Raw genomic sequence first — 20,498 nt, forward strand, 5'->3', positions numbered from 1 at the left:
TCTTAAAGACCCGCCCGGCGCCCCCCTCGCAGGGGCTCTCTCGTCGTATCACTTCTATGATCACTTCCCCTATACGATGGTAGGGAAAAGACACTTTATCCGTCTCTGTTGCACTGCAGTGTATTTTGCAGCCTTACCATCTTTTTTTTATCGCATTGAAAACCTCCTATTGCTAATATTCCTTTGCCAGTAGTGTATACATTTTTACACATAGTTTTTCAAACTATATTCAGGGTGCTACAAATTCGAGGTACGTGCATTGGTAACTCGGTAACCGTAACAGATACGAACATGGTTAAATTGGGGCAAAGTTGCGCTTTGGGATGTTCACCAAGATGCCATCAAAAAAGTTTTAAAAATTTCAAGGATTGCTGAGTTTTTTGGAAAAAACGGATACTTTTGAAAATAAATTTTATTTTTTCCTGTCGATACTTTTTAGAAAATCAAAAAACTAATTGTACATTCTCATAGCCACTTCATTAGGGCTATCTGATATTATTTTTAGATTTTCAAATCAGCTGATAATTTGTGAGATACAGAGGCCAACTTAATTTTTCTAAATACGGACCTGCATTTTTTATTTCAGATTTTGAAAGAACTCGCTTTCCTGAATACAATGATGTACCACACTTAATATTTTATTTTTGTTTTGGAAATTTGGACACAATTTATTTAAACTAATTTCAAGTCCGGCTCTGTTGTTTTTTTTAATATTTAATATATTCATCGTTACAATATTGATAAGCTTTCAAACTTAACAGTGACGTGGGTTGAATACGGAAAATCAAATGCAATAAAATAATAAAAAATAATATAAATAAAATGTAATATAAACAATCAAATCATTTCCCCGGAAGATGGATTGGAAGTGGTAGCGAGGTACCTGAACCGTCTGATGACGTCAAGTAATTCGACAGGTCCAAATTTTACAAAAAAGTGAAATCAACACATCTCGGCAGTTACAATAAAGAGTACAAAATGCATTCGAAAATATAAGATCTATTCAAAAGCTATAAATAAAATTGAACGAAAAATAAATTTGTGCAATAGGGAGGGTGGTAACCCTTTCGAACATGTCGACTATGTAAAGCATTAGAAACTAGTTTGTAGAAGTTAATTTATTCACAATAACTACGATTAATATTATACAAATTATTAGATCGTACACTGGGATTTTCAAATTCACAATAAGAAAAGTTAAAAATAATATCGTTAAATTGCTGATCTGGATATTATTTATTTGAATCTTTCAATTGGCTCAATTTTCCTTATTCAATGTTAATTAGCACTGATAAATATTGTTGCGATGAATATAATCAGATTAAATAATTTAAAAAACAGAGTCGGACTTGATTTTTTTTAAATAATAATTAAATAGTTTTGTTGCTGAAGGTACCCAAAACAAAAAAAAAACTATAAAGTGTAGCATATCATTGTACTCACGAGACTGAGTTCTTTCAAAATCTGAAATAAAAAATGCAGGTCCGTATTTAAAAAAATTAAGTTGGCCTCTGTATCTTACAAATTATCAAGTAATTTGAAAATCTAAAAATACTATCAGATAGCCCTAATAAAGTGGCTATGAGGATGTGCAATTATTTTTTTGATTTTCTAGAAAGTAACGCCAGGAAAAATTAAAATTGATTTTTAAAAAAATCCGTTTTTCCAAAAAATTCAGCAATCCGTAAAATTTTTAAAACTTTTTTGATGGCATCTTAGTGAAGCATCCCAAGGCGCAACTTTGCCCCAATTTAACTATGTTCTTATCTATTACGGTTTCCGAGATACCAATGCTCGTACCTCGAATTTGTAGCACCCTAGTAGGAGATATTAGCCGATTGGGCTCCTCCACATGCGCAGTTCGCTTGACCTTGACATATGTGGCTTTCAAACCTCCTTGAGTGATTCCAGAAAGAACCTTGTTGTGAGACCTTAAACGACCTTTAAGGTTGACTTTCAGATGTATTTGAAATGCGTTTGTGTACCCTTCACAAGGACCTTGATGTATGATCTTGAAAGACCAGATGTCTTTGGAATGAATCGTGCGTATCGATGCTCTTAGGAGAATATGGGTGGGGGGGGAGGTCTTATTTAAACTCTGACATGCCTCTACAGAATCTTATTGTAACGTATATATTTTTGGTGTGTGCAGCATTGTATAGGTTGTTCAGTAATTACTTATAAAGTTTACATTAACAAAATGTTATATATATGTGAAGCTTGTGGTAAATCGTTTACGCGAAGTTATAATATGCGGCGCCATAAAGCCGAATCGTGTAAAAAAGCAACCGACCCTGGACCTTCAACACCTAAACGTCAAGCTCTACACCCATCAATATCAAATGTTCAGCACACCTGTACGTCATGTAATATCACAATTCCCAGCAATCAGATATCCCGTCATGAGAGAACATTGCAGCATAGGAATAATGCAGCAATTCCATTATCAGAAAACGTCCAAATTATTCAAACTGCATTTAAATGTAGGATCGTTAGTTATCGAGTATGTGCAGTTAATGTCTACATAGATTACCAAATGTTCTTTAATGAAATAAAATCCACAGTGTTAGACCTATTGAAAAACATAATTTTTGCTCATAACAGCATCAAAGTAAACATGGAAGTATTTGGTTCTTATATTTTACCATCCACTGAAAATTATAGTAGCGAGAAATCATTTAATACTGCTAATCAAATTATCGATGGGTCTTCAGACTTAGATGAGAAATATTTATGGTTTGTCGATAAATTGATGACACAAGCATCTGAATTTCTTGAAAAAGACTCAGGTATGTTATAGATACTAAAGTTAAATAAGATGTATAGAGAATAATATTTCAGTTTATTTTAGGTTGGGCCTTACAAAAAATTATGTACTTAGAAATTAACGTTAACAAGTTTAACCCTATCGGTGGATCTTCATTCGTTGAGTTGCCAACTCCCATTCGGAGAAAAGAAGCCGTTGTCAATGTCAGAAACATGGATCAGTATTGTTTTGCGTGGGCCATAACGTCAGCCTTGTGTCCAGCTAAGTCTAAAATTGCAGAACTATCTTCATATCCACATTTTGCAACATTGTTAAATATAGCAGGTTTGGATTTTCCAATGAATTTGCGCGATATAAAAACTTTTGAACAATTGAATAATATATCAGTTAACGTTTATGGTCTCGAAAGCAAAATTGAAAATAATAAAATAGTTTGGGAAGTTGTAGGTCCATTGCGGTACACAGAAAGGAAATTGGTGGTACATGTGAATTTACTATTACTAATTGAAGATTGTAAAGTTAATAGTGATGGACATATATGCAATATAAATTGTGTTAAAACACATTATTGCTGGATAAAAAACTTGTCTCGTCTTGTTTCCAGCCAAATAAACTCTCATCAACATAAGCTTTACTTTTGCGATGGTTGTTTATTACATTTCAGTTCAGCACATGCTTTGGTATTGCATCAGAATCATGACTGTAATCACGTGTACACATCAATACCGTCTGTGACCCATAAGCTTGATAAATACGGTAAATGCGTTCCCGAAAACATTCTAAAATTCGAAAACATCGAAAAACAATTAAGGGTACCGTTTGTAGTATATGCCGATTTTGAATCAATTCTTAAACCGATTGCTACTGTTGCGCCAAGTTCAACAAAATCATATACATTAAAAAGCGTCAAACACGAACCTTATTCGTTCGCTTATTTGATAAAATGTTCTTTCGATGATAGTTTTTCTAAATTTGAGACGTATCGCGGTAAGGACGCCGCTAAAGAGTTTGTTTCTCACATAGAAAATGATTTAAGAAGTATTTACAACATATATCTAAAAGATTTTAAGAAGATGATCCCATTGAGCAATAAAGAAAAACTTGAGTTTATTAACGCAAAAACATGTTTTATATGTGAAAGATTATTTGATATCCAAGAGCAAAAAGTTAGGGACCACTGCCATCTCACCGGAAAATACAGAGGTGCAGCTCACGGAACCTGTAATATAAATTTTAAATTACCCAACTTTGTACCCATTGTCTTTCACAATTTAAGCGGCTACGATTCTCATATGTTCATTAAGGAATTATGTCGTCATGGAGACAAAATTGATATTATTGCCCAGAGTAAAGAAAAGTATGTCTCGTTTACAAAAAGCATTTACGTTGACGATTATGTAGGTAGTAAGGGTGAGGTAAAAAAGAAATATTTAAAATTGAGGTTTATAGACAGTTTTAAATTTTTATCTACATCTCTTTCAAATTTGGGAAATGGTTTATCAATTGAAAACTTTAAGGAAACAAAAAAGCATTTTCCGGAGAAAGAAAAATTTGACCTAATGCGTCAAAAAGGTGTATTTCCGTATACATTTATGGATAGTTTGAAGAAAATGAATAACCGTTCACTTCCTACTAAACATGAATTTTACGATGATTTAAATAACGAACATATTAGCGATGTGGACTATCAAAGAGCAAAGGATGTCTGGCGCTTATTCAATTGCAAAACTCTAGGGGATTATTCGGATTTATACTTAAAATCGGATACTCTTCTTCTGTGCGATGTTTTCGAAAATTTTCGCGATACAAGTTTAAAAATACATAAATTGGATCCACTTCAATACTATAGTTTACCCAGCTTGTCATTTGACTCAATGCTGCGCATGACCAAGGTAGAGTTAGAATTGCTAACGGATATTGATATGATTCACTTTTTTAAAAACGGTATTCGTGGTGGTGTAAGTCAGTGTTCGGAAAGAAAACATATAGCAAATAATAAGTTTCTTCCAAATTATAATCCTTCAGAACCTTCATCATTTATTATGTATTTAGACGCAACAAATTTATATGGATATAGTATGTCTCAACCATTACCATTAAGAGATTTCCGTTGGTTAACAGAACGTGAAATAATAGATTTAGACATAATGAATGTTGAAGACGATAGTAAATACGGTTACGTTTTGGAAGTTGATATACATTATCCTAAGCACTTGCACGATAAACATTCAGATCTTCCGTTCTTAGTTGAAAATATAGTGCCACCTACGGAAACATCAAAATTAACAAAACTAATTCCGAATTTAAACGATAAAAGAAAATATATTGTTCATTATCAAACACTCAAACAAGCCATAAAAAATGATCTGATAGTAACAGAAATTCATAGGGTATTAAAATTCCAGCAGTCACGATGGTTAAAAAAATATATCGATTTTAATACAGAACTAAGGAATAAATCTAAAACTAAATTTAAAAAAGACTTATTTAAACTATATAATAATGCCGTTTTTGGAAAAACCATGGAAAATGTTGAAAATCGTAAAGATATTAAATTAGTCACTCATTGGGAAAATAAAGGTAAACGATTAGGAGCCCAGGCTTTGATTGCTCGTCCAAATTTTAAAACCAGCTCAATTTTTACTGAAGATTTAGTCGCAATTCATATGGGTAGACTGAAAATACTATATGATAAACCTATATATACGGGATTTTCAATATTGGATATGTCTAAAGTTGTAATTTATGATTTTTTCTATAATTTTATTAAAAAAAAGTTTGGCGCTGACGCTTCTCTATTGTACACTGACACGGATTCATTGATATTAAAAATATATACGGAAAATTTTTACCAGATTATGGTTGAAAACCCAACAAAATTTGATACATCAAATTATGCATTTAATAACAACTACAACATTAAGAAAAGCGAATCGATATTGGGTAGAATGAAAGATGAATTTCCATCTGATCCAATAAAATGCTTCTATGGCACAGGTGCCAAAGCTTATTATGTGGCCTCAGTCAACACTGAAATAAAAAAGGCAAAAGGTGTAAAAAAACCAATAATCGCAAAAGATTTAACTGTAGACGATTATAAGAAAGTAGTAGAACGTGGTGGTCTTATATTTCGTAAAATGAAATCTTTCAAAAGTGACTTGCACGACGTTTACACGATGATAACCAACCGAGTGGCTCTTAATTCTAGAGATGACAAAAGATATCTAATTCCTACGACAACAAAAACTCTACCTTGGGGGCATACAGATATTGAGTTTTATAAAACAGATCCCGATACTAATTTAAATATATTTTTATATATCGCCGAACAGATGCTTCGAGATGAAATAGATGAAAGCGTATAAGTTGAAAAGTCCTATCTGTAGATATTAGTTTTAATTGAAAATAGAATATGTAAATGTATATAACTGTGTCCATTACGCATTTGTGCTTTGTAAATGTTTAAATTTTTATGTATTTTTTTTTTGTTAACATGTTTTAGAAAAGCTTATTTAACTGTGATTTATTTTTATATTACTTAAATAAAATCATATTTGTTTCCAAAAAAAAAATCTATGTGTTTTTTTTTATTGTTCATATTCACATCTGAATTTAATACTTAATTAAGATAATTCCTACTAAAAGTTAAAGAGATTGTGTTATTATTCCATAGATATTTAAACTAAACACTTAACAAAGCTACCAAACATGAACTGAGATCACTGCATTTTATAGTGTAGGATAAAAAATTAGAACAAAGAAGAAAAATAGTTTGGCAGTCTGTACAGCTGCAGACAAATATATCTTATTCTTAAGTCAGCAATAATTTCAAATACAATTTAAAGAAAAATGCACATTTTCTTAGAAGCTATTCATTTTTCAAGTCAGAAACTCTGAACATATATTAGTGTGTTTAGGTCTATTAACAAAAAAAAAACATTGATTAAAAAAAAGATAGCATTGTGACCCAACAACTCATTTTAGCTACTCCTTTTAACTACTCATTTTAAAGAAAAAAAATGCAGATTTTCAAAGTTAATGATAACACTACCTATATATGATTTTCTTCTCAACTCTGAGCATATATTGGTGTATTAGGGCTGTTAAAAAAAATAAAAAAATGTATTAATAATATTTATTTATTTAAAAAAAAACTATAAATTATAATTATTAAAAATAAACTATAAATTATATAGATAGCACTGCGGGGTATTAAAGAGAGCGTGTCTTTTACGTTCACGCTCTCTAAATATTTTTCTCTGTTTTTTATTGAGTCCTTGCGGTGTAGGTAGTATTATAGGATTCACCCTATAATACTCCTCTGGGCAGTATCCCTGCCCTGGTTCGTCCCACGATAAATCGGATGGTGGGACCGTCTCATCCAGCTGATCCCAGGATATATCGTATGGTATTGGTGGAGGCGTCGTATCGACTGGTTTTGGCGAAACCGTCTCCCATGGTTCGTCCCAGGATATGTCGGCTGGTATTGGTGGAGGCGTCATCTCGGCTGGTTTTGGTGGAACTATCTCCCATGGTTCGTCCCAGGATACATCAGCTGGTATTGACGGAGGCGACATATCGGTTGGTTTTATTGAAACCGTCTCCCATGGTTCGTCCCATGATACATCAGCTGGTATTGATGGAGGCATCATATCGGCTGGTTTTGGTGGAACCGTCTCCCATGGTTCATCCCAGGATATGTCAGCTGGCGGTGGTGTTGGAGTTTTTACTGGTTTCCACAAATCCATAGTTAACTTGTAAGAAATGGACACTGGTTTGATATTTTAGTAATGTACTGTATCACTAAGTGACAGTATATGATAGAATACAACACAGATTTGAGCTTTAAGTAGAAGTAAACCCCACCATGATTTTAACTCCTCCTACTATCTTTAACTCCGCCCACTATTTTGTGAATAGCTCCCTACTGCAACCAGTTTCAATATTCCAATGTCGAGAACATTTAAATGGCAACAATGTTACATCTTAATATCGAGAGTTTGTGTGCGTTCAGGGGACACAGCGGCTGACCGGTCGCTGAAACTTTTGCTAAGCGGCTGACTGTTTTTTTGTGTGTAAAAAGAGACCACTTACGCAACCGCTAACCGTCCCTGAACGCGCCCTTTAGATCTTGATGTTAAGGACTTTTTAAGGTTAAAGTATATAACCGAACATTTAAGATACACTCTGTTTAATGTAACTTTACCCTTGAAACATATTGAAGAATAATATTCAAACCGCATGCATCAGGTATAGGGAGAGTTTGTAGTGGGGTGTTCGTGTATAAAAAGTAGCTCAACAGTATAAATTTCATTAGTTTTCCTAGCGAGAGATGTCCGAACATAACCTATTTAATACGCAGACTATAATGGCAAATATAATTTGTGATGATATCGATTTCCAACTTGAGAGTGAAGAGTTTGATCGCATATTTGCGAAAGTGGTGGAAGAGGAGAAGAAAAAACCAAAAGTGAATATTATATCAAATATTCAGGTGGTTCAGCCTAAACCATCTCCAGTAGGGGGTAAAAACAAACAATCCGGATCAAAGTTGAAGAACATACTGAAGGGGGAGACACCTTATAAGAGAAAAAGTGGTGGTGAAAAACGTAATACTAAGTGTAATAAGGAAAAACAAGAACAGCAACCTCACCACGAGCTGCTCCAACAATTGCAGCAAGAGTCGCAACCGGTTCAACACCCACAGCAGCAGCAGCAGCAACAGCAAGAAGAGCAGACTTTCGACGACTACTTGAGTGAGGAAGAGCGAAACCTGTTCGCCCAAGTGGTGCGAATAAAAGAACAGTTCTTGGACGAATTCAAGCAAATTGAATTGAGTGTAGTGGAAGCGCGAGAAACACTTGCACTACAACAACTGGAACTTCAGATTAGGGAGGAGCGTCTAAAAAAGTGTGAACATAGAATGAGGACTATATTAAGTCTCTTAAAATAATTAGTGTATTGGTTAAGACAGGAAGTTGTAATTATAGTATTTTTTTTTCAAATGGTTTAAAATAAAGGCTATTTTACAATAATTATTGTGATTATTTTTTTTTTTATTAGAACAAAAGTAAATACAAATAATACACTTATAGATCACTAGTGGGTTCAGGGTAAGAACTAGACGAAGGAAGAATGCGATGTTGCCATAGGCTTGAAAAATTCCTAGTTATTCTATAATACTGCATAGTATGCGCAGAGGGTGTAACAGTGGGGAGATCGGCTATAAGATAGAGTTCCTCATACGTTATTGCATTAGTCTTCAGATATTGCCGAAGAGATAAAAAACATGTCTTCTGTAAATGGTGAGGAAATATTAAATTCCCTTCCGGACTGCGAAGATCCGAACTACACAGTGATCTTAGATTTTGAAGATCTTGTTCAAAACGAGAGTGGAGACAATAGGAAATATCAAGAAAATGAAGAACAATCAAGAATATCGCAGAAACAGCATTCGCCCGGCTCAGCTCTACCAAATTTAAAGCGAATGTTGACGATGGATGAAACTAATACTGAGAGGAGAAGAAAGAAAACAGTATCTTCATCATCATCAACAACAATTGCTACATTGTCGGGGTCTTTATCACATCGTGTCGCACCATCACCTGTGGAGAAGCTTGGTTTGGCGCAACACATCCAGATATGGATGAAATCCTATAGAAAAAATCAAGAGGATGGTGCAGCCGCGGTGGCAAAGGCTGAAGCGGCAGTGAAAATGGCAGAGGAAGCCCTAAAGCGAGCCAAATTGGAGCTTGATGCTCAAAAGAAAAAAATGAGCATCCAAAAATCTCAAAAGGACGCTTTAGCGGCAATGTTTATTGAAAATTAATATTTTTTTATGTATAAGTGTAATTTTTAGTATATTTTTTTTTTGTTTGCAATAATATATATTTTTTTTGTATATAGTAATGTGTATAGTTTTGTATAATAGTATTGTAATAGTGTAATAGTATTTTGTATAGTTAATAAATTTATAAATTAAAAATTTTAAATTTTTTTCTTGTATATAGTTAAAAATTATAAAATAGAATAATCTGAGAACAATCTTATTATAAATAAAAAAAATCTTAGAACCCCATATATATTAGTTTAATTTATTTTTATGAGATATATTCTGTAGATAAAATAAAAGAAAATTACTTTTTACTTGTATATAGTTAAAAATTATAAAATAAAATAATCATAGAACAATCTTATTATAAATAAAAAAATCTTAGAACCCCATATATATTAGTTTAATTTATTTTTATGAGATATATTCTAAAGATAACATAAAAGAAAATTACTTTTTTCTTGTATATAGTTAAAAATTATAAAATAAAATAATCTTAGAACAATTTTATTATAAATAAAAAAAATCTTAGAACCCCATATATATTAGTTTAATTTATTATTATGAGATATATTCTATAGATAAAATAAAAGAAAATTACTTTTTTCTTGTATATAGTTAAACATTTTAAAATAAAATAATCTTAGAACAATCTTATTATAAATAAAAAAATCTTAGAACCCCACATATATTAATTTAAATTATTTATTTATTATCGGAGTTATATTCTATATATATTTTTTTCTTTTTATATATTATATATTATATTTCTTTTTATATTTCTATAGATAAAAAAAGAAAATTACGTTGGATGTTACTTTTGCAAAAGAAAGCCTAACAATAAAAAAAGTAAATCTTGAAAAACCACCCTTACTGGGTTATCGGGGATTGAACCAATAACAGAAAGGCAAAAATCAAAACTATTAGCGTCGTATAAGACGTATAAGTAGCGTAGGTAAAATTTCTTGGAACGTCTAAACCTGAAAACACCTGCCCGACGGGTGGTCCTTACCTATTGTAAAATTGATTGATTGACGTTGAACCAAATTTTGAAAAATCAGTAGCTTAAGTATCCTTTTAGTACCAACTTCCCACATTATCTACGCCGATGTAAATATTCTTTTGAAACTGAAACATCTGGCACACCTGAAAACGTTCTCTGTTGTAAAATGGGTCGATAACGAACCGAACCTTTTTTTTTTTTGGCTGACAATCCACCCTCGCAAACACCTGCCCGACGGGTGGTCCTTCCCTGTTGTAAAATTGATTAACGTCGAAGTAAGCTTTGAACATTCAGTAGCTTAAGTACCATCTTATCCACTTATCACATTCTCTTCGCACAGGTAACTATTCTTTTGAAACTGAAATACCTGGCCAACGGGTGGTTCTTATCTGTTGTAAAAAATGGGTCAATGTCGAACCGAACCTTTTTTTTTTGACCGACAATGACAGTATTTTCAAGGTAGAGTTGGGACGACCGCTGCCAATATTCCACCCCTTTGTAAACTGATTGATATCCACCCTCGCAAACACCTGCCCGACGGGTGGTCCTTCCCTGTTGTAAAATTGATTAACGTCGAAGTAAGCTTTGAAAATTCAGTAGCTTAAGTACCATCTTATCCACTTATCACATTCTCTTCGCACAGGTAAATATTCTTTTGAAACTGAAACACCTGGCCAACGGGTGGTTCTTATCTGTTGTAAAAATGGGACAATGTCGAACCGAACCTTTTTTTTTTTTTTTTGACCGACAATGACACGATTTTCGTGGGGGTTCAAAGCCTACTTGATCGTAAAACTTTTTTTTTTTTTATTAGTAAAAAAAAGCTGTATAAATATAACTAAATTTATTAATATAACTAAATATAACTAAATTATTATGCGCATGTTTGTTAAGTATTTTTTCGGAAAATATTTGTGAAACGGCAACACTGTTCGGGAAATAAATAGCTCAAAGCTCACATTCTTGGGATCAGTAACCATCATGTCAGATTCCTCTTCGTTTGTATTCAGTCTAGAAACTGAAAGAGTGGAGCGCCCAGCGTCACCCGACTCGAATTCCTCGGAAGAAACCGAATTTTTTGAGGAAGGTCAACGCATCGAGATTGACTTGGAAGAATACAATCAAGAAACCGATTCGGAGGAGGACACTTTACCTGATTCCTCAAGTTGGTGGACTCCATGTCAACCACCGGACGAATTAGCTGGACCAGCTGACAGCTCTTGGATGTGGGTTCCAGAAATCGTTGAGGATGATGATGACGATGGAGAAGCAGACTCAACTACCCCATAAATAATCGTCGATCCACTAGATATAATAAAATCGGTTCTTTTTAGAACCACAATAAGAATTATAAAAAAAAAGAATAAAAACCAAATGTATTTATATATCTATTTATTTTAATAAAACTTTTTACTAGACACTAGATCGATAATTAAAAACAACTTAAAATTAAAAAACAGGTTTATTCGACACCGAACTATTTAATATATCATATAAAAAAATTATCGTGTAAAACAGTAAACCTTAAAGTTAAAATACAACTTGGTCGAACTCGAACAATGTAAAATGTTATAATTAAAATAACAATAATGCACTATTAAAACATTATTTTTTTTTTGTGTCAAAAAATTATTCCTTAACATTAGAATACAGATTGGTTCGACACCGAACCATTTAAAATATTATAATTAATTATTGAGTCATGTATTATTAAGGCGTATACTTTTGTGTCTTTTGGAAATTTGCTATCTCGTGTTTGGAACTCGATTTTCACATCTACGGTTGAAGATTTCACATTCTCTGTCTGGTGAACGCAATCGACTAGGAATACTGGATTTTTTGTGTATTCGCCGAAATGCATCATAGGATCATTAAATTCGCGTCCATAATAGCTTCTTTGGAAATTTTCATAATTGTAATAGGCTGCAGCGTACAGTTTTTTTGTAAAATCTAGGTTCCATCTCTCGTAAGGGAAAACAGTTGAGTTAAGATACACTCTAATATCACTAACGTTGGCAGAAGTAAACTGGGTTGCGTTATTCTTAAAATTTTCCGAATTATTATTATCTTGAAATCCGATGATAATATAACGAGGTTTCTCCAAACTTGTGCTAGTTCTAATGGCCCAAACATCTGACGAAGTCTCTCTTAAAGCAGGCAGTTCGTAAAGGTCCCACGTTCGAAAAGTCATATGAATATTTGCACTATTACTACCTTTATTGATACGAGACAATATTTTAAGTTTTTGTCGATCTTCTGGGATTATATGGCGAATTTTCCACTCAATTTTATTAATTTTTATATTAGCTTCCACTTCACCAATATAGCAATTGCTAAAGGTACGAGCGATTATTATAATCAATTCCTGCTTTACATTAAAAATTCCCTTTGTGTAATCTTCGGCAAAACCCATTAAATATTTTAAAGGTAATTTACCCGAAAAAATATTGCTGGAGAGATCTAAAATATCTTGTTTCTTTTCGTTTAGACCCCAGCCACATGTTAGAAGCGGTTTGGTATGTGCGGTACCAAAGGAAACCATCGTTTTTAAAGCTGTAGTTATCCCAGGTTTTCTGACTGCTGCAACTTTTTCACCACCCATCTCGTATCGGATTTCATCAAAAAGGAAAGCTAGTGAATTATTTGATAAATAACATTTTTTAGTTGCGTCGGTAGTCTCAAATGTGCCCTCAATGTAGATATAACTTTCGGATATGTCCAAAATAATATCCTGAAAATGAACTGGAATTCGAATTTCGTCGGAATTTTGAAATTTTGGAGATCCATATGGTTTATACGTGTGTTCTTGCAAGCTAACAATAGAATTATCGAGAATAGGTTCTGTAAAAACTTCAATTTTTTCGCTAGTTGTCATCATTTTGATTGTTTACGTACTTTCAATCCAATAAATTGTAGAAATTTATAATCTCTGGTAGAGAGTCGTGGTAGACGTCCTTCACACCTTAAGTTTGGTTTATAAATGGATTCTGGTTTAGGTGGTCGCTTGCTTTTATTGGGATACGTTGCTAGTCTAGAAGAAAGCACAATTTGCGGTTGACAATTATAGCGGAAGCCCATATTTATGTCAACTTTTTCAATTCCAGCTTAACTATAATCTTTTCTTTTTGGAAATTGATCAAATCACCGTTGTCATCCAAGATGCGTAGTGTGATGTTATCTAAGAACTGGCGCCCGTCTGGTCTTAATGGTAAATAAATAGGATTTGAAGGCTCCTTTGTGATTTTAAAGCCAGGCTCAGATTCTATATCGAATTCGAACAATATATGGCATTCGTTTGAATTAAGATATGCTCCCGAAGTTATATTGCTATCTACTCGTATTATACGTACTTTCATAATGTCCACTTGAAATGTCGATTCGTGTTTTATACCATTTTTTAGCAGAACACGACCAAATCCGAGCATTTTTCCGACACTCTTTTCTTCCGTGAAGTCGATTATATATTTTGATTTAATCTCACATTTTAGTGTGTTGTTGTTGGCCAACAGTGAAAATAAATTATCCTCGTTTTCTTTAGTAGACTCCTTTAATGCGGTGAGCATAGCTTTTTCAATTTCGTATATTTCGTAAACACCAGGTGGAATTATCATATTTACAGATTTAGATTTTTCGGTTTTCTTATAAGAGAAACGATTGTTACTTTCGTCTATGTTAAAAATTGAGTTGTACGTATAGAAGCCAACAAGTGCAAGTCCATATCTATCTGTAGCATTCAGTTCTATAGGTGGATAAAAGTTTGCACTTAAGACGCTAGAGCGTCCCGTTAAGGTAAATGTGTAAGACATAACTGATGGTAAATTAACTTCAACATGGTTTTTATTGTTGTTTGCAGCATTTTAGTGGGTTAAAGCTGAACCGACGTTTACCTTGCTCTATTTTTTCATTGGTAATATTTACATCCCTCATTTTACAATAGCAACAATATAGTTTTCTAGGTGTTGATACGTCACTCTCTTCTTCTTCATATAAATTGTTGTATTGTTCACTAGAATATTGATACTTAAGGATATCAATGTCGTTTTTCATGTGTTCCGGTAACTTATCCCATACTAATGCAATTTCATTCGGTTTACAGGTAATCATAACTTCTTTTGGCATGTTTTCTAACTGTTCAGAAGTTAATTCTAGTAAACTACCATGGCGATAGTAGACTTTAAGCGATAAAGCCATTTTTTTATAATGATCTCGATCCATCTGAGGTGTCAAAGACATATTATGATTCTGAGAGAAACTTTAAACACAAATGTCCGCACCAGACTGTTCCAAACTTCTGTTGACGATCGTATGTATAGTAAATATTAGTGGCAGCTTTGGAACCTCGTCGTAGATATTCTAGCAATTCTATAGGGGGTGATAAATTACCAAAACTGTCATAGTAAATAACTTGTGAATTTACCTTTTTGTATGCCACCCAATGTGTCCCTAACCCCTTGCTACTATCTAAGTTAACAATAGCACATTCATAGCATTTTGGACCACGCCATGGAAGAGTATCCCTCATATAAACCCCTCTAAAATTTGGTATTTTCATTTGAAATGCATACTTGCTTATGTCGATATTGGATAGTGGTCTTTGGGGCAGGGATCCTATGAGTTTTTTGATTTGTTCATAAAAAGTCCTAAACCTGATCGGTATGGTTTTAAATATATACCATTCCCCTTTGAATTCAAAGTTAGGCGGCCGCCTGTCTTTTGAGAATTCTCATTTTTTGCCGTCTTTATAGCACGAACGATACCTCCAACTCCTCCAGCCAGTGATCCCAAAGCTGAAAGACCGGCAAATATTGGTATTAATGGTAATAAGCCACCCACTTTTGGAATAGGTATTATTCTAGGAGTGCAAATTCTTCTTTTACCACCGGATTTTCGCAAGAATTTCCGTGCTGCAGCTAAGGCTATTCGAGAAGCGTTTAGAATGTCTTTTTCAGCAATTTTTTTACCTCCGGCTTTGCGTAATTCGGCTTGAATCGGTCGTCTCAGCGCTTTTCCAAAAGCAAGTTTGGGTAATCTTTTACGTTTACGCACACCTTTCAAAGATTTAGCTGGGAGTCGTTTTCCTTTTTTGATACTTTTACCCTTATTTGATCTCGCTCTATACCCCATCCCAAAGCGTTGTTTTGCCTTCATAATATTTGTTACTAACCAAGCTGAAGCTTTTTCACTTGCAGTAGAGTCCTTAGATTTAACTCTCTCCCAAGCACGTTGCTCAAGTTCGCTATCTGCTTTATGACGTTCACCCAAATTATTAAGATTTTGCGAATATACTATATCGTGTTTCTTACAAGCTGCATCCAAGGGGTTAATACCTAAATCGCCCCTCGCTAGACGCTTTTTTAGTTTTGTACCGGGTCCACAGTACTGATATCCGGGAAGATGTAACTCAAACGGTAACTTATTAATTAACGAATTAACTATACCACTACCAGTTTTATTTGAATATCGAGAGCGTCCAGTTCGTTTGACGAGCGACATCTGAATGAACATTAAACCCAGGCGTTCACTTTAATGTACCTACTATTTTTTTTATTAGAAGAAAAAAATGAAGATTGTAAAACTTAAACAGAAACTAGATATCGAAAATATTGATAAAAAGGTGGGGTCCAGTTACACTTCAAAATATAGAAGGCGTCATGGTCCGCTACTCCCTTTATCGATTCGTGGATTGTTAATAGGACCATCAAACTGTGGAAAAACTAATGTTATGATTACCTTACTTACTCATCCGTTGGGATTGTGTTTTGAAAATGTTTACATATATTCCAAGTCGTTGTATCAACCGAAATATGAGTATCTGCAGAAAGTTTTTACACCTATTAAGGGTTTGGGTTACTACACATTTAGTGATGCAAACAGTATTTTAGAACCATCTGATGCTAAACCAAATTCTATCTTTATATTCGACGATGTAATGTGTGAAAAACAGGATGTTATACGCTCATATTTTAGTATGGGTCGTCACAATTATGTGGATTCATTTTACCTAGCCCAGACATACTCACGAGTTCCCAAACAATTAGTGCGCGATAATGCCAATTTAATTATTATGTTTAAACAGGATGAAATGAATCTACGTCATATTTATTCGGACCATGTTTCGCCTGATGTAACATTTAATCAATTTCAAGAGATGTGTGCAAAATGTTGGAACGATAAGTATGGTTTTTTAGTTATCGATAAAGATAGTGATTTAAACTCTGGAAGATATCGTGTAGGGTTCGATAGCTATATATTAATAGAGTAATCTTAATTAAAGCTCATTTGACAACTAAACGATATAGTAGTAGGCCACAGCCAAAATGAACGAGGAAATTGATTTGAAACGCAAATTAGTCGAAGCTACAGATGCTGTTCGAAAAAAATTTAAACAAATTAAATCTGCAAGCGTACACGATAAAATTGAATTGGAGAAATTTTACGAACCGATTAGTACACCGTTAACATCTATATCCAATGTTATTAAAAAACAAAAAAGTTTGAAACCAAAATACGATCAAATAAGTATGGGTACATCAACTGAAAGTGTAAGTACACCCACACAGACAGCATTTACGGAGCGTGCACCAAAAGAAACGTCAACTCCATTGATAAAACCACGGAAGCCTCTCTGGGATGAATCGAGTATACATAGACACACGCTTGATGAAAGGTTTGTTACACCACCACCCTCAAATACTTCTGCAATGACATCTAGTGACTACTCAGTGGAATCTCCGGACAGTGTAATTCAATCTTATCTAAACGAATTTACGGCTAAACCATCTTTATTTGACAATATTTATGGGGTTCGACGTGAAAAGAAGAACAAATATGTGATGTATATGGGTAAAATGGAAATACGTTTTCCACCCGGTAATGTTGTTCTTGTGGACAAAAATAATAAAATTAGTGAATTTCAAGGGAACTCTGAACTTTACGACCTACTTTTCTTGAGAAATCCACCAGCATTGGGTAATGAAGGTGAAATGGATCCCGAAGTTATCGAAAATTATAAATCAATTTTGCAGTTGACAGAAGCACCGTATACAGACTATAATAAAAAGTATGGGTTGAGAGCTACAAGGTGGAGAAAGTATACAAGTATCATAAAACCTCTAATGCAAGGAACTCGATTAGGTACTGGGATTCAGAAAAATAATTCAAAAGGTAGCTTACCCCTCCAAAAACGTGTCATTTCGGAAAATGTGAATTATGTATATTGGAATAAACCGAAAGAGTTAATAGATCGTTTACGATTACTCTGGAGTTCAAAGATGGCGGGACACACCGGACATGATAACGAAATAATATCTATAATTGAAGAACTCCGGGAAGAACGAATAATTTATTAAGAAAAGCAAGTAGCAATTTTCATCAGTTCTCCAAGATACGTCTTTTAGAAATATGGAGGTTAGCCCTGAAAAGTTAAAAATTGTCAATGAACTTCATAGACCTGCTAGAAAAAATTTTCCAAGGAGGCGTACAATAATTAAGGGATATAGCGATTTGTGGCAAATAGATTTGGCTGAAATGCAACAATATAGTAGTGAAAATAATGGTTATCGTTACATATTAGTGTGTATAAATTGCTATTCTAAATATATGTACACTAGACCTGTCAAGAATAAAACTGGAGTTGAAGTTACCAGGGCGATGAGGGATATTATTACAGAAGCAGGGTATGCACCAAGTAATCTACAAAGCGACCAAGGAAAGGAATTTTTCAATAGAACTTTTCAAGCTATGGTTGAAGAATACAATATTAATCATTATTTTACATTCAGTACCAAAAAAGCTGCAATTGTAGAACGAGTAATAAGAACACTTAAGAATTATTTATATAAGGAGTTTTCAGCTAGAGGTTCATACCAATGGCTACAACTTTTACCTACTGTAACGAAGACGTATAATAATAAGAAACACCGCACCACCCAAATGAAACCGGTTGATGTTAATCCTAACACACGTATTGACGCTTACAATCACATAAAAATTGTACCTAAAAAATTTAAATTTCGATTAGGTGATGTGGTTCGAATAAGCAAATTCAAAAGTATTTTTGATAAGGGATATACTCCGTCATGGTCAACTGAACAGTTTAAAGTTGCAAAAGTTAACATCACCCAGCCACCGACATACATCCTAGAATCAGTAGAAGGTCAACCAATTAAGGGATGTTTTTATGAGGCCGAATTACAGAAGACAAAGTCCCCGGGTATTTATCTAGTTGAAAGAATACTGCGTAACCGACAGAAAAATAAAGTTAAGCAATTTTATGTAAAGTGGTTAGGCTTTCCATCCAGGTTTAACTCATGGATTGATTCTTCTGATATTATTTAAAATTTATAATATGTTTACTTTGTACTATTAAAAAATCAACACATTTTTTTTTAAATCGTATTTTATTTAAATAAACCTACATTTATTACTATATTTTTTTATTTCACATTTGCCAATATATGTTCAGAGATATCCGTCAAACGCCTAGTATCCTTAAACTTATTCAGCTGGTCTTCCAGAATTGCAATCCTCGTCACGTATTTGGGCTTATTGTGTTCTATCTCAGATTCCAACTTTGCCAATATTAGAGTCATAAAATCCTTAGTTATTATACGAGTATAAAGGTCTTGTAATTTATGTATTTTATAATCTGCATATTGCATTGTAACTGCATCAGCCTTATCTATTGGCTCACTAAGGTTTATTATTCGTTTTTCTTGAATGTTATAGTCGCCACTGGGTGTTAATTTATATCCAATTCCGGGTATGCTGCGCAACACTTCAACTGTTTTATGTATTTTATCATCTGCATATTGCATTGCAACTGCATCAACCTTATCTATTGGCTCACTAAGGTACATTCTTCGTTTTCCTTGAATGTTATAGTCACCACTGGGTGTTAATTTATATCCAATTCCTGGCATGCTGCGCAACACTTCTACAGTATCATGAATATTCTTACGACCGAATTTATCAATTGTTTTGTTAGTCGCCATCTCTGAACTAAACTGTTTTCTACGGAAGTACTATTATTATATGAATTTATTATTAAGTGGAGTAACACCCCCCTGTTGTTCAGTTTTAATAATATGATTTACTCTTTTTTCTAACACGATAATCCTTTGGATGTATTCTCGCGTTTTTTCTTCCACAGTTTTTTTTATCGCGTTCATCATTTTCTCTTCCACATCATTATTCAATATATTTGCAAATGCTTTGTTCAATTGAACAAGTTCCTTGTCAATATATTGTTTTGTTATAGCATCTGTCTTATCTCTAGGATGAGCGACATTCGTTAAACGTTTTTGAGTTATGTCGTAATCTCCACTGGATGTTAATTTAAATCCTATTCCAGCAGCACCACGTATTGTACGCACTTTGATATTATTTCTTTTGCGTCCAAACTTGTCAACTGTATTGTTAACAGGAGCCATATTCAACTATAACTAAAATATTTTCAGTAATTGTTCTTATTTATATAAATATATATAATAAAAAAAAACAGGGTGATAGTAGTAGTACATATTTATTGATGACGTTTTACAATTTGTTTTTCATGGTAAATATATAATGTGTAGGTATAAAATGTATTAGCCTAGGCTAGCTGCTACATCGACTTCCATGTTATCTACTGTGTCAACATCGTTCGAGACACTACTGGTTCCGTCTTTTTGTAATGCTGGATTGATGGTTGCAGAAAATGTCTCTTCATAGAGGAGATATTTCTCAGAAATATCATCTGGGATATGTGGAATTCTAAGTAAAAAACTTCTTAAATCTTCCTCCACCATTTCAGAGCAAAATGTATCCAGACTAATGCTACCATACACATACTTTTCACACAAATGTGCTCCAATACGATAGTTTATTGAGGTTTTAAGGTATTTAATATATTTCTC

At 33.5% G+C, this 20,498-nt stretch overlaps 3 protein-coding genes across 6 annotated transcripts in view; 1 reads left to right on the forward strand and 2 right to left on the reverse strand.

The window, feature by feature from the left end:
* Window positions 1-20,498, reverse strand: part of LOC115888217 (glycoprotein-N-acetylgalactosamine 3-beta-galactosyltransferase 1-like) — a 90,389-nt gene that overhangs the window by 7,666 nt on the left and 62,225 nt on the right. The window lies entirely within an intron of this gene.
* LOC115888201 lies at window positions 1,825-6,259 on the forward strand. The gene is made up of 2 exons (XM_030907836.1): window positions 1,825-2,789; window positions 2,852-6,259. Exons 1-2 carry the CDS (start codon window positions 2,201-2,203, stop codon window positions 6,130-6,132), a joined length of 3,870 nt encoding a protein of 1,289 aa, XP_030763696.1. The 5' UTR covers window positions 1,825-2,200; the 3' UTR covers window positions 6,133-6,259.
* Window positions 2,824-13,506, reverse strand: LOC115888210. The gene is made up of 2 exons (XM_030907844.1): window positions 10,612-13,506; window positions 2,824-3,034 (listed from the first exon to the last, which is right to left on the reverse strand). Exon 1 carries the CDS (start codon window positions 13,478-13,480, stop codon window positions 12,245-12,247), a length of 1,236 nt encoding a protein of 411 aa, XP_030763704.1. The 5' UTR covers window positions 13,481-13,506; the 3' UTR covers window positions 2,824-3,034; window positions 10,612-12,244.

The sequence above is a fragment of the Sitophilus oryzae genome, unplaced genomic scaffold (genome assembly GCF_002938485.1).
Source record: "Sitophilus oryzae breed Bouriz unplaced genomic scaffold, Soryzae_2.0 scaffold_1167_pilon_pilon, whole genome shotgun sequence".
Classification (NCBI taxonomy): domain Eukaryota; kingdom Metazoa; phylum Arthropoda; class Insecta; order Coleoptera; family Curculionidae; genus Sitophilus; species Sitophilus oryzae.